Below are 15461 nucleotides of genomic sequence, written 5' to 3'. Positions count from 1 at the left end.
GTGATAACGAAAAATCAATTTTGGGCGGGACGAAGTTTGCCGGGTCAGCTAGTTCAGTATAAAAAAAACAATAAATCAGACAATTTTTTTTAAATCTCGAAAATGGCTACATTTAGAAGGAGATTGATAAAGAACTTTTCTGTTTGAAATCACATCAGAATTCATAATTTGTGGCCAAAAATAATTGTTGACATACAAAAATTTGATGTTTCGAAAATTCATAAAAATGTTCCACAAAGTTCGTCAAAAATAGTTTTACCATCTTGGGCTCATTTTTTTAAATTTTCTACATGACTTCTTTTTTATATAAAAAAATTAAAAAATATGTATTTTAGATATTGCAAATTAAAGTTTTTTTTGTGAATAAAAAAAAGAGTAGTAATTATTATCTCAGTGAATATTTTTTTCACGTTTTAACATCAATACTCTCTTCCTAAGACACTATTTCGATACGACTCATAGTTTTTGAGATATAAATTATCAAAGATTCCTCTTACTAGAATCGATACGCCCTTTTCAAAAGTTTCATTTGAGTCAAAAAATTCCCAAATGCTGTGGAAAAATCATATTTCCTGCAACCCAAACGGAATACAAACTTTCGTTCGAATCAAAAATATAAGTTTTGAAAATCGGCATTTTCAGTTCGATTTCATTTGGAATTGCACAACTGGTAAGTCATCGGAGATTCAGCATAGGAATTTATTCGAAAAATGGATATAGAACATTCTATTGCGTTTTATATTTTATGTATGATGGCGACATTTAAGAACTTCTAGAATTCTCTTTTCATTTGAATTATTCTATTATCAGTATCAATCTCTGTTTTATAATTTATTCCATCTGACGATTAATATTTTCCTAATATTTCAAAGAAACGAAATTCTATCTAAAATGTTTGATGATGATAACAAAAAAAATGAACGCATTCTGTTCTACCGAAAACACAGCAGCAAATTTGTTCCAGCGATGTCAATCGATGCAGTATAATAATAATCTTCATTCTCACTTTTTAGCTTACAATAAAGGTAATGTAAAAAATAAATTCTCACTAGGTCTAGTAACTTCAGACGACTCCAATTTCTTTTGATTCCTTGCCCACGCGATCTAACCTACCTATTGCAACCAATAGTCAATATAATACAATCCGTCTGTTTACAACACTTACAAGAAATTTTAAACAATTTTTAAGGGAACAGATAAAAATCAACATTACGTTTTGAACTATAACCAGATCACATCGATGTACTTTTTATGCCAACAAATAATTTTGTCAATTGTAGCTTAAAACGAAAAAAATATACAATATTTTTGTTTAACCTCTACAACCGTTTGGAAGAACCGATTCCGACGCCTTACTTGCTAAGTATAATTTCATGGATTAAGACTGGAGAAATCAAATTTCTGCCCTGTTACAGAGACTTTAGATAATCGCTTACATAAATATAGAACGAGGAAAAACCACTATCGCCTAATAAAAAAAAAGATTCGAGTTTATCCCTTGTCGTCGTTTCATCTTTCGAGAACATACCTCTGGTTTAGGTGGAGGTACTTAATACAATACAATGAAGCTTTCGTAAGGTTACTAAAATATAATGTATATATATATAGGTTTAGCGTCAAATAAGAGCGAGATATGTTTCAAAGGAAAGCACCATTCGAAGCAAGTTTTGAACTTACTATTCGAGACAAGCTTATGGACTACGTATACTCTCTTATAATAATGCTAAAAGCAATTATTGCAGGCGCGACGCGTTCGCTGTGTAGTTGAAACGAAACGAATCCGGTTTATAATATAAATAGAAATATATTAGTATAACATTGTAAAAGAAACAAAAAAAAGGAAATCATCATTTTCTCTAGGTTTTCTTCTTAATAGCTACTTGTTTTTTTTAGTACTTATAGATTGTTGCTATCCTGTTTGTGTTTTGTCAGTATCCCCTCTCTCACGCAAGAGAGGCATTTTTCAGATTACTACCTAAATTGTAGTAACATATTTAGTATTTAGAGATGGAGCAGAAATCAATGCGCGTGAGGTTCTATGTATCATTTCCAGCATGTCATGTGTTCATGTTCCTCTTTTCTGAACTCCCTGCGTTGGATACATTCCATGTGACACTCTCCTTATGATGCCGTGTTGTGCTGTGAGTGTAATACCTGAAAATATATTAAATCATTGGAGATGATCCATCGTTTTCGAAATTTTACATAGATTTGACAATATTTTGTTCTTCCAAGTTTTCCCTGTAATACAGTACGAAGTTTGTTAAAAAAAACGAGATATTTTGTAAAATAGTTATTCATCATCCCTTTCGGAATAGATCCACTTTGAAAATAATATCTACTAACGCCATTTCTAATCTTCTGCAATCTTCTTGCCCACAGCTTACGCAGCGACTTCGTTTTTATGTATTCAATGCTGTCAAAACGGATCCCACAAAGCGGTAATTTGAGTATTGGAAATAGGAAAAAGTCACACCCATGTCTCGTCGCCAGTAATTATGCGTGGGATCAGAATTTGAACGTTCAAACATGACTTCAGCCACTTGATTATGGTGGAATTTTTGAAGAAAATTTAACTCTTTTGCTACTAGAGAGTGCGCGGGCCGTTGTCGTGAACAGACGTGTTTTTCGTTCGCTCTGTGTGTAGTTTCATACCGGTTTTTTTTCTACTTGGAGCATCGGTGGTGTGACGGAAAAGCGTGCTATTTCTAAAACGATCCGAAAATCTATTTCGAAAAAAGAGAAGAGATATTTATATTAGCATGATTATTGTGAAAAAAAATGAACTGAAAAGCTTTAATTGGATGAGCCTAAGTTTTGCAATTTAATAAATTAAGTTCTCGGAAACGCTCATTCTTATTTCGAGAGTAGCCACGGGCAGCTATATGTGTGTGTGTTGTGCAGTACAGTTAATGAGATCCGTCTATATCGAGAATGCATCACATTCATGATAGCGAATTCATGAATCCGACAAGCTAAGTCCCCGTAAGTTGTGTTAATAATATCTTCGTTGATAATTATTTCTCTGTCTCTAAAACTCACTAAAACTTCATATAGCATTTTGCTGTCCGATGAAAAGTGGAATGTAATAAAAAGCCGATAGAAGACAGAAGCTCCGCGGCTGTGTGCGAGAGTGTCTCTATGGATCGTGTACGGTTGTGAGATTTCAGCTGCACGGAATGGTATTGGTGTGGGTGCAATGGGTTCGGACTCGCTGCTTCGGGCGGGTAGAGAGGTTTGTTTCTTTTCGTCAGTTGTGCAGTCAGGTTTTCGTGTGAGCTCGGATCGATAGTCAACGTAGCTTTGAGTGCAATTATATTGGATCGGAGTACATACGATAGTTTGGTTGTATGATGGCTGACGAGGGGAGGCATCGCTTAGTGTGCCCGATTTCAGGTGGGGCGCAGTATCACTGGCAGCCACACCGATGCAATTCTGTGTAGCTGTTTAATTCTTGCGATTGCAATCGATCCGCTTGGTTGCATTTTCGCACAGAGGCTCATCAAATTTTACCAAAAAGTAACTTGTATGAACATAGTTGCTTTAGTGTATGAATTTATATTATAAAGGACGATTGCTTTTAAATGAGTTCTCTTGGTTACCTTCTCTTCTTCTTCTTCTTCTTCAATGGCACTAACGTTCCTAGAGGAACTTCGCCGTCTCAACGAAGTATTACTTGCGTCATTTTTATTAGTACTTAGTTGAGATTTCTATGCCAAATAACACGCCTTGAATGCATTCTGAGTGGCAAGCTCTAGAATACGCGTGATCACAGTGCAAGTCGGAGGAAATTTCTTTGACGAAAAATTCCCCCGACCAGAACGGGAATCGAACCCGAACACCCGGCATGTTAGTTATGACGCTAACCACTCGGCCACGGGAGCACTGGTTACCTTCTCAGGTTTCCCAAAAATAACCATCCGTCGCCGCGATTGGGTTAACGCATTGAATAATCGCGCATTGAATAATTGAATATATCCCGATTGGTTCGAGAGGTGTTTTCTCGGTTACCTTCTCAGGTTTCCCACAGTTAAAACTTCGCAAACGCGACTGGAATCCGACAACAAATACGTGCGAGAAATGGAAAATCTAATTAATGTTACAGGTTTTCCTTCTCAGGATACCTAAAGGTTCGTACTGCGTGCTGGGGTATGAAATTTTCAGAATTTTGTGTTGTTGAATGGTCGATAGTTCGCGTTTACATAATCACATCACTTACCACAGTGAATCCTGATTTTTACCTCTTCCCATTAACAATTATCCCTTCCATGATATTCGCTAGGGAACCACGCTATAGAGGCGACCCTTCTGGCCTTCGGGCGGCGAAAATCATACTAACATTCCTTCTCTTCCCCTGGTGACTGTAAGGACGTGGCCGGCGTCGTTATTGACCATTTAAAGCTCGAATCACCGAAAATTGCACGACGAGAATGATTTGCTAGTCCCAAGCGTCATTCTGTGTGTTCTTTGTGCAATTTGGTTGGTTCATGTCAATCACGGAGAGCAACTACGAATTGTACAGTCTACCCAAGCTCAAGCTCAAGCTCAAAATTTAACTCTTTTGCTACTAGTCGTGCTGCAAATTTTCTCATGCCCAAAACATCAACCTAAATATGACGAACGATCTAGTGAGAGATATTTAATTCACAGACTAGCTCTCTCAAACTTTAATGACGATTTCCGAGCACCATCCTTCTATTTTGCCGATGTTTTCATCAATCCAGAAGGTGAATAGTCGTCCTTGACGAGGCATCATTCATCTCTTCTCGGCCGTCTTTGAAAGCCAACTCATACAACATGTGTTTTCGACATTAGTTGAGTCACCATATGTTTTCGGCAACATTTTAAATGTTTCGGCACAATAAATTTTGTATGCAACCAGTGGCGTCTCGTCGGCCTGTTCAAACTGTTCATAGGACAGGTAGACAATCTCAGAAAAAATGTGTATTATTTCACATTTGCAGCATGGATGAGGAATTATCGAAGGTAATTTATTTGTAGTTCCCATATCATCCGAAATATTCTTCTTATCTTCTTATCTATTTAGGTGGAACTCCTCCACCGTGCAGAATTTAATCTGATGGATACACTTGACTACACCACACAACCCACATGCAACACAACACAACACTACGAAATGAGCAGTAACGACTACCGGGTTCAAAACTTTCATCTGTACCCGCCTTCATTCAAACATTTTTCTGTATCTTCAAGAGCGACAGTACAAACGCAGTCAGCTATGTATGAAGCGATCACTACTGCTAATGCACCGCCTTGTAAAAGTGACAGTTGAGGATCAAAATTTTCTGCTGAACATTTTCTTCATCAGATGATGCAGATGCCATTATTTTATGAGAGAATTATTGATAAGTTTGCACTTATAGTTGACCGTAAGATTGATTTGTTGTATAGATAAACTTTAAGAAATAAAAATGTTCAAATCTGTCATCACAATACTGGTGTTTAAATGTTCCAAATGTTGATTGAACAGGTAGTACACTTGGTCACTCGTCGCCTTTGGCTGCAACACAAAATTTCACACAATATTTTCGATCAATAGAATTATCCTTATCAAAAATCAAAGATTCAAAAGCAAAAAAGCTAACTTGTTCTTGATTACGCTGTAAACCAGTGGTGGCCAGGTATAGACATGTTGCGGGCCGTATCACAATTTTCATTATAGCCGCGGGCCGCCATTATTTTTTTCTCTCTATTGTTCCTAATGAAATGTAAAATATACATATTCTACTTTTTTTTGACAAACTTTTTATTTCAAATTCGAAAGCATTCAGTTTTATACCTGTAGAATTTCATAACTCGAGAACAAAATGAGATAAACACCCAAAACATTTATTGAAGAAATAAAAGTATTCCGAATTGACATTTTTGCCAAAATTATTCGACTACCTCTTCTTCTCGCAGAGTCGAAAACGCTAAGGCCAATCATTAATCGCTGCAGCTTCTCGATAGAATTTTTTGACGATTGGTAATTCCAATGAGAACTGTGAATAAATACCAATGGATTGGCAAATGGCCAATCATTTGCGGAGATGAAGTCTGGAAGGTTTGTTGCTAGTCTCTTTTTTTAACCGTTCTAGAAGTTTTTTTCGCATCGTTCCAAACATATTCGCTTCAATCTGGATGTTAGTTGTTGACTCACACATCGATGTATGTACCAATTAATTTATCCAATTCATTTCGACTGATGAACGCTTCTGTTTCCGAAGAGGATTGCGTTGAACGCGTTCATGAACAACATAGTTAACATTGTGCAGCCGTACCGACCTCAGGCGTCCCTTTTTGGACCTATCGCCCACATCAGCTGTTTCTTTGTTCTGTTGTAATGTATAGAACACGAATCATTAATTGATAAAAAACGGTTTGAGCAGCTCGTAGATCTGTTTTGACGTTTTCCCGCACTCAAATAACATGACAATTGCCACACGCTTCTCGTACAGACCGAACTTTATCTTTGCTAGTAAACCGAACAAGTGCTCCCGTGGCCGAGTGGTTAGAGTTGATGGATGATTTGGACGATATCCTTCAAGCCATCTCCGAATCCTACATCCATAGGGAAAGCCAATTCCTCGGTAACTTCGAAATCCTTCTCTCTTGACCCTTCAAAACAGCAACAGCTTCATTGCAAATCAAATAAACCATGATTTATACAGGTAAAAAAGTATATTTCAGACAATTTTCCCTGGAATACACAATCAAAATCCAAGATGACCGCAGTCCCCAAATAATAAATTACTTTTTGAATAGTTTCATTCAACTTGATCTGTTTGTCTGTATGTTTTAATGTTTGTAGGGTTGTCCCACATTAATAGAAAATTGACCGAAAAGTTTCTTTTATTTCGTGATGGTTTCTTCGGACGTGAATTCTCGGGAGTGCTTGAACAGGATGCTGTTCACGTAGCGTCACGTTCACGTCGATTTCAGTTGCGAGAGACTCGATGATCCGTTCACTTCTAGCCGGATTGGCGTTCGTCCGTTGGAGATCCTCAATCTGCTGCTGCTGGGTTGCTTGAAATCTTCCTTAAAACGTCTTCGAAAAGATAAACATATCAACTAGGACGGACTCCGGGATGGTGACGCGAACGTTACAACATCTGTTTTTTCGCATGTTGTTGTTTATGCGATCGATCAGCTCGTACCGAAAAAAACACCGTTCCCACCTATTAACCCAGCTTGGACCACCCATCGACTGAGGCGACTAAGTCATATTAGGGTGGTTCTTTAACGAAGTTTTTCTAATTGTTGTGTCTAAACAGAATTGTAACATCGCCAACAAACACTATAAGCAACTTAACAAACGGCCTTATTTAGGCCATCAACGTGACGAACCCCGAATGTTTCTGGAGCCACGTTACCGATCAACGGAAATAGTCAGGTTTACATTCTATTATGGTCAAAGCATGTTTTTTTTCACCACAACAGATCAAAATAATGGTCGCAGTGGTTCAAAGCTCCTACGGAAGAATAATGTTCAGGACAACTGATACTGTGTGAGTTGCTAATCTGTTTCGGTCGCAGTTCAGCAGTTTTTTCGACAACGAACATTTACCTAAAGACCCTATCTGGTGCGGTTCCTATACTTCGAGCTGTTAGATTGCAACTGCCAAAGCTCGTTCGTTTTCTCTTTCCCTCAGGATGATAAGCAATCGATTACGAACTATCGCGGCACTGCTGTTATTTGCTACTGTTGGTGATGCATTACTTAAAGTACAATTGTTCCAGCTACATTACCTCTGAGCAACATGGGTTTATATCGAAGAGATATATTGCTACATATCTCGTACCATACTCCTCCTCAATCATACGCGAAATGATAAAAGAACATCAAGTCGACGCTATTTACATGGATCGTAGGATCCGCTAAGGCGTCAAGTCAACTTTGCCCAGAAACCACCGTGATGATTGGGGATTCTAACGGGATAACGCATCAGTTCATAAAAATCGAAAGATCTTTACATGGTTTATTGAAATGGGACTTCAAATTCAGGACTCGTACGATCGTAGATGATAATTTTGAAAAAATTATAATTTTTCATCCCGCCAAAAAATTACGCTATGCATAATTCAACTCAATCGGACTTTATTTGTTAGTGTCGCCAAGAAATCAATTTGATTTGTTCATAAACCATGAAATCACTCAAGGGGGAAGTTCATAAGAACACGCGTCTACCACTGAAAATCTGTGAAAATTCGTGACGAAAAATTCCCCTATCAGAACAGTATTTGTGTGCTCCCGTGGCCGAGTGGTTAGCGTCAAACCTAACATGCCGGGGGTTCGGGTTCGATTCCCGTTCTGGTCGGGGAAATTTTTCTTCAAAGAAATTTCCTCTGACTTGCACTGTGGTCACGCGTATTCTAGAGCTTGCCACTCAGAATGCATTCAAGGCGTGTTATTTGGCATAGAAATCTCAACTAAGTACTAATGAAAATGACGCAAGTAATACTACGTTGAGACGACGGAGTTCCTCTAGGAACGTTAGTGCCATATAAGAAGAAGAAGAACAGTATTTGAACTCGAAGCTGATATGTTTGCTAACCAGTCAGCCACATAAGTCACCGTTGAAATGTTATGAAATCTGGAACTAAAACGCTTTGAGAAAGTTTTCTAACGAATAACGTTTAAGATTCTATATCAGTCGTTGCATATCTGACCTTGATACTCATCATACAGTCTCGCTGCTGTTTATAAATTAGAACTGAAGCTACCCGACTGAATGTGATAAAAATGCATAGTTATAACGACAGTTTAGACCAGGTGCTCTAACTGTTTTGGGCAAGAGACCCCTTTTCCAGAAATGACTCAATTCCTTAGACCCCCATAGCCAAATTTCTTTTTTTCAGTTTTTTTTCTGAATAATTATCAATTTGAAAACATTGGAGTTGGTTCAATGGATAATTTTGACATTTTTTTTTCTCATGGTGTAGATCTGGTGTAGTGGTAACATCCGCACCTCTCACGTAAAAGGTCACGAGTTCAATTCACACTCCCGACATTCTTCCAAAAAAAATAGAAGTAATGTGACAAACCAGCTGAAAGTGTTAAAAGTCACTATAATATAAGAAAAAAAACTTACTCATCATTTTCAACAAAATAAATAGAGATAAAATCTAGTAAATATCAAATGTAAAAATAATTATGAATACAAGTTACTCACAAACTATAAAAACATTCAAATCGCAAACCAACCTATCCACAACTGTCAAAGTATCAAAATACGGAACAATATTGGTTAGTTAAAGCCTTAAATCTCCGCATTCGTTGATTTTCAAATGGTTCCTTCGGTTTCGCGTGGTTTGTAATCATAATGAAGCCTTTTACGACAAAGTATGATGATGGAAAAACGAGAAAAAAATTTTCAGCAATGTCTCACATAGCAGAATACTATTTTTCAACGTTTCGTTATAACTAGAATATATGAGGGGCTAAGAATGAAAGGGGTGTAAGTGATTTGATCGATTTCTCTACATCGACTCTCTATTTTGGTCATAACTTAGCTGCAAATATATTCCCAGCTGTATTCGACAATGTGGAAGATAGGTCAGAACCTCATCTATCGGATACTATAGCAAACTTAATATGGAACGTTTTTGCAGTTGAGTTATTAACTAAAGAAAAAGTTGATGAAGAGAAATCGAGCAGGTCACTTACACCCCTTGCATTCTAAGCCCCTCATATGACAACCTTGGTTGTACTCCTGCCTCATTTGTGCTGATGATAATCAACTTTTCACTTGTATTATCATATTGGCTCATTCCATGGATGTGATATAGTACTGATTCATTATCCTTTGAGGAATTTAAACATTTTGAGATCTAAAAACATTTTAGTGAAATCCTTGTGTAATGCGTCCAAGTGAGTGACATATGATAATATAATATGGTCTTGAAACTTTTGTGATAATTTTGACGAATGCGGAAACTGTGAATATTCTCTTCTGCTTCAATTTTGTTTTGAAATTTTTGTCAGAAGGGCCGATATTATTTATATTGTTTCAATCAATTTGGAATCGTCACCCTGCAGCTGAACACAAATTCAAAAAAGGTGAGAATCTTGCTATGCAAGGGGCTCTTGGTGGTTAGCGAGTAAATATTTCGTCGTTTTTCTCATATAGTTGAGCAAATAATCGAGTGTTCAAAGAACTGCTTCGAAGGATTCTGATAGCACTCATAATCAGAGATGCCAACCTTCCTGATTTTTCAGGATTCCCCAGACTTTTTGACATGTTCCCTGATATCCTGACAAACATTGAATTTTGCCTAATTTTTCTGAAATGATCCTGATTTTTCCTGAGTTTATACTTTTTCATTTATTGGAAATGAAAATTATCCGTAATAAATATATGAAATCTACATAAAAAAGCTCTTCGGTCCGCACTTGTATAATGTTTAATCGTTTTTTGTTTATTATCTATATGTTCCGATGCGATTCGCTTTATCGAAGATACCCTGTCGACATTTAAGCAAGCTTTAAGTTGGCGTGAAAAAAAGATACTCTATTAGATTAGCACGTTCAAAGGCAGTTTCAAATCATTATATTTTGAATTAAATTAATTACTTGTTGTTTTTTGAACGCAAAAATATATGCAAATGCAAATATATTCTGGCAGGATAAAATGTTTAACCTGGTGAAAGATCGTGGAACAGAACTGTGCATATAAATTTGAATAAATGTATGTCTGCCCATAAAAATTATGCCTTTGTGTTTCCAAAAATCGGTCGAACTTCCCGGACAACACAATATGGGCATCCTGATTTCTTCCTGATTTTTATTTCTATTCTCTTAGATTTTTAAAAATAATAGTTGGCGACCCTGCTCATAACATATAGTAAAGAATGATACGATCCGCGGCTCAGATTTTTTTGCTACTAAATGCTGTTTGTGAATCACGCAGTGAATGACCAGTACCTTACGCGGTTGTAACTTTGAGTGAGCTGTAAAACCACGATGACGACCAACCATTGATGATGCACCATCAGTCTCAATGTTCTTCCATTGAATAGCTATTTCGGTAAAAAAAACCGATCGATTCTCCTCGGGTATCAGCCTTCATATATGTAACAAAAATCATTTCTTGTCCCATATTTTCATCTTTAATTTATCGAACATACCCTAACAACAGAGCTTTATTACTGGGTAATGCAGACTTGTCCAGCTGGAGAGAAAATCTGTTGGTCTATAATAAATTGAATAAAAATTTAAAAAAAAAATTTCCCTCTTCTTAACCCATCTTAAGTTAATCAAAAATAATAAAATAATTTAAAAAAAATGGTTTTGTTACGCCATGCTCATAGGTGACCAAGCATTTTGTAAATTCTTTTTTAATCACTTTATATTAGTTCACTTCATTTAGCTATGTAAATACCTTGTAATCTCTTGAATTAAATTAGAAGATGAGTACATCATTATTCATGCTCCAACGTGTTTCAGAACGCATATGAACTTGCAACCTAAGGGCAACCTTGTTATACAGTAAAATATCAAGAGCATGTTTGGACATGAATTTAATGATGACTTCCTTCTTGTTAAATAGCGTATATGTTTAAAATACAGAAAAATGTTACACATGTCTGAAGCACTCGTACGCATAACACATTATCTTGCACAAACCTGTTTACGTTTTTTTACTTGCCGAATTTTTCATCTTATACTTTTTGTACTTCTTTTATTTTTATCTTGAGTTTTTAAAATGTACAGCAATAATATTTTCTACTAAGATATTAGTCATTCTCATGGTTGCCACATATACAGAATATTCTGTATTTTACAGATTTTTCGCCAAATTTCGGATACAGATTCTGTATATACATAATTACAGATTTTATGCAAAGATACAGAATTTCAAGATTTTTTTTCAAATTCAAATTTAAATGTTTGGGACACTTTTTGATCATTCCACATTCATCAGCATGTGTTGAGTAAATATTCTCGCTTTACAATGTCAACAAAACAAAGTTCTGAAATCGGTTGGCTTCTACAATGATGGACTCTTTGCTTGCTATTTCGAAAGCAAAAAACTATGTATCGGCTCAAGGAGCGTCAAGGATGAAATTGACGGAAAAAATGAGAAAAACAAAATTCAACAAAACATGCAATTTATTACGAGAAAACTTTTTTTATGATTTCTTTCTTTTCATTTTTCCGTTAGTTTTTTGATACAGATTTTTTCGCTAGAAATACAGGGTGGTTCACGTAGCAGAATTTATGCAGCATCTTAAATATTTCAAATAAGAACTTGTGTTATTTTATAGGGGTCGGTATTCAGACCCCGTCGACCCCTAAAATCAATTTTCGTTTTTGCCGACCCCAGGGGGTCGATATCGACCGCTTTGAGAAACACTGGTTTAGACCTTGCAGATGAAGAATGAATCACAATGTGTATCGAATTGTTTTCGTCTCACACATAAATAAAAATCTACAAAATTTGTAACTCACCATATGCATCACCAGGATTTCCTTAGTCTTGAACGAGATCGGACAGAGTTTGCACTTGAACGGCTTATCATTGTCATGCTCGGCATAGATGTGAGCCTTAAGATTATTCAAGTGCACAAACGTCTTCGTGCAGTTGTCACACTTGTATATCTTGGGTCCCATCGAGTTGGCTTCACTTTCCTCGATCTGCTGCAACAGTTGCCGATGCAGTGATTTTTTATCGATACCATTAGTGATGACTGTTGTGGCGCTATTACTTGCGGGAACGATGCTGGCATTTGGCGCGGCCACCACTGTTCCGCCACTGATGATACTGTTGTTTGCAGACGACGCTTTGAGCGCGGTGTTCGGTTTGTTGTTATTGTTCACCAGACTGGTGGTGCTGTTTGAGGCTTCATCGTCGATCAGAATAACATCCTGTTCAGTTCCAGGGACTGCTGCAGTTACCACGACCGGTCGCTTCTCGTCACAGTTCTCCCCCAAAGCAGGCTTCTGGATCTTGGTTTCGTCAATCATCACTTCGAAATCACAACTGTCGGACACCGAAGATCGTGTGCTGATGGATGTAGCAGTGCGAGGTTGAGGAGACTGAGGAACGGATTGAGATTGTTGTTCTACCGCTTGAGCAATTACGGTTGCGTTGGAACCATTGATATTGTGATGGCTGTTGCGGTGGGATTTAAAGTCTAAATACGATGTGAAGGTTTCACTGCACCGGTCACACTTGTACACCCCATTTTCGGAATGCATTTCTATGACATGATTCTCCAACCGTGTCGGTAGACTGTAGGTTCTGAAGCAAATGTCACACTCATATCTTTGTGAGGAATGAGCCTTCAAGAAGTGCTGCTGGCACTTTCTCTGCTTGGTGAATGTTTTCGAACACTTTCCGCATCGGAACAATATTTTTGCATGATTTTTCATGTGTCGCTCGTAGTTGTACTCATACTTGAAACTAGTTTTACAGTGTTTGCAAACATACGGCCGATCGTGCACTCCTCTGGGAGTGATAATTGAGCCCATGCCCGCTCCGCCTTCCTCCATGTACACTTCCTCCTCCGGCAAATGCTCGATAGTGGTACACTCGATTTCGGTTTGATTATCGTATCCCTGTGGCACATAGTTTGCTGCATTCACATAACCTTCCGCGGTCGTATGAATAGCATAAGTATCAGTTCCATCTGTGTAATAAATCTCATGTCCTTCAGTGGTGGGAATGCCATCAGCATCGCTGTAGCCACTGATATGGATCTGCTGCTGCTGGGAAGCACTGGACACCGTCCGTACATCTTCCGACTCCACGTATTCGGTCATGGTTCCATCAGCGGCTACATACTGAATTGTCTGCTGTTCTACGACTTGATCCTGTTGGACAAATTGTTGCTCATCTGGTTCCTCTCGGTACTCTTCCACCTCCGCAGACTCGTCGATTGCTAGCGTAATATCGTCCCCATCGTCAATGTATTCTTCGCCCTTTACGTCATCCACCTGTTGAGGATGCTGACCACGATGATATTCCTCTGCTGCTTTAATCTCGTAGTATTTTAACTTAAGAATTTCATCGTTCTCAATGCATTGTCGACGAAAAAGATGATACTCTTCCAGTTTATTCTTACAACCCAAGCATACCGACGAAGGAAAATCCGTAGCATATTGAACCTGGAATGAGAACGACTGCATCAATCAAACTCCGCGAGAAGCACTATCTGACATTTACCTGTATTGTGGTAAGGTCTAGAATTGTCTGCAACAATGATTCATTCGGTGCATCTTTCGAGTAGTACACCGGTTGGAGTCGAGAGCTGGTGCTACCCTCCGCTAAACACAATCTGCACATATTCATATTGAGGCCTACTTTTACCGCGACGGAGTTATTGGCACTGGCACTGGCATTGCTGCTTGTGGCGCTCTTGCTACTCGCACTTCCCCTTCGACTGTGCTGCCCAACGGCAGCACTGCTTCTGCTGCGAACGAAAACAAAAACAAGCAAACATGATAATAACATATAAGTATGTCGGTATTTTGGCCAACTGGGTATCGTTGTGTGTGCATCGTGTCGCTCGCAAAGCATTTGAAGAGCCTTTCTCCTTCACGAACACGTTGCTCTGCTCGAAGATAGCTGGTAGTGGTGGTGCGGTTGACGATATTTATGTCAGCCGCAAAAACAGTATCGGGCATGTAAAAATATATACAGTAATACAGCTAGTGCAGACATAAATTGATTCCTGTAAGAATATAAACAAGAAAGCAAGTCTTGCGCAACGGATATCGTGTTATACTGTCATGCCATTCGACCGAAATCCGATGTCGCATTAGTTTCGATGCTGAACTATGACAATTGATTATTATCATTTCATCCAAACTCATAAATGTATTCGAAAAGCATTGCTTTTTTCAAACAGGTATATCATTCACATATTGATATCGACTCTGATGAGAAATATCAAGGCTACCAGCGAGCTGTTCCTTATCGCATTCATTTTGGTGCTCTGGCTCCGTAGGAAACACTGGCAGCACTTATTTTCCCGCGATGTGTGTTGGTATTTTATCCGTGCATTTTTATTCGCGAAGACGGCAGTGAGCGGATCAATGCCAACATGAACGGTGTGTTTGGTGTATCTCTTTCCCGCTAACACAAAATAATTCATCATAAAAAAGGCGACGTATGCTCAACATCTCTGTATCCGAAGCAAATTTACCCACACAGCGTGTCAGCTTCAAGTGAGAGTTGAGCAGCAGCAGCGACAGAAGCAGAAAAAAAACCTTTCTTGGATTCCTCTTTTTCTGTCATACATTTTTTTTGGAGCAAGAAATTTTCGACATTTGAATTGCTCGATTCAAACTACTTACCGACCAGGTTCGTCCTTTATGACATTGCTTTCTACTTCCATCGCGGAATGGGACGCGAAAAACCTAACACAACTCGCTAAAATTTGCACTTTTCCCCAGCGATTCCCAAACTAAACGCTCTTCCTTCTGTTGCGTTTGCTAAAATACTACAATTTGCTGT

General features: G+C 38.1%; 1 protein-coding gene across 1 annotated transcript; it reads right to left on the bottom strand.

Annotated features, from left to right (window-relative positions):
* Positions 1-678: 678 nt before the first annotated feature.
* Positions 679-15461, bottom strand: LOC129767801 (zinc finger protein 271-like). Its single transcript, XM_055769008.1, has 4 exons — positions 15302-15461; positions 14169-14415; positions 12452-14110; positions 679-2154 (listed from the first exon to the last, which is right to left on the bottom strand). The coding sequence occupies exons 1-4, from the start codon at positions 15340-15342 to the stop codon at positions 2122-2124; spliced, it is 1980 nt and encodes a 659-aa protein (XP_055624983.1). The 5' UTR covers positions 15343-15461; the 3' UTR covers positions 679-2121.

This window comes from Toxorhynchites rutilus, chromosome 2 (assembly GCF_029784135.1).
Source record: "Toxorhynchites rutilus septentrionalis strain SRP chromosome 2, ASM2978413v1, whole genome shotgun sequence".
NCBI classification, from domain to species: Eukaryota; Metazoa; Arthropoda; class Insecta; order Diptera; family Culicidae; genus Toxorhynchites; species Toxorhynchites rutilus.
The sequence above is the reverse complement of the archived record's forward strand: the minus strand, read 5'-3'. Positions and strand labels throughout refer to the sequence as shown.

Coding starts and splice junctions, on each gene's coding strand:
- LOC129767801 (XM_055769008.1), bottom strand. CDS start 15,342: ATGGAAGTAGAAAGCAATGTCATAAAGGACGAACCTGGTCG. Junction 14,416..15,301: donor ATAAAGGACGAACCTGGTCG/GTAAGTAGTTTG, acceptor TTTCGTTCGCAG/CAGAAGCAGTGCTGCCGTTG. Junction 14,111..14,168: donor TAGACCTTACCACAATACAG/GTAAATGTCAGA, acceptor TTCTCATTCCAG/GTTCAATATGCTACGGATTT.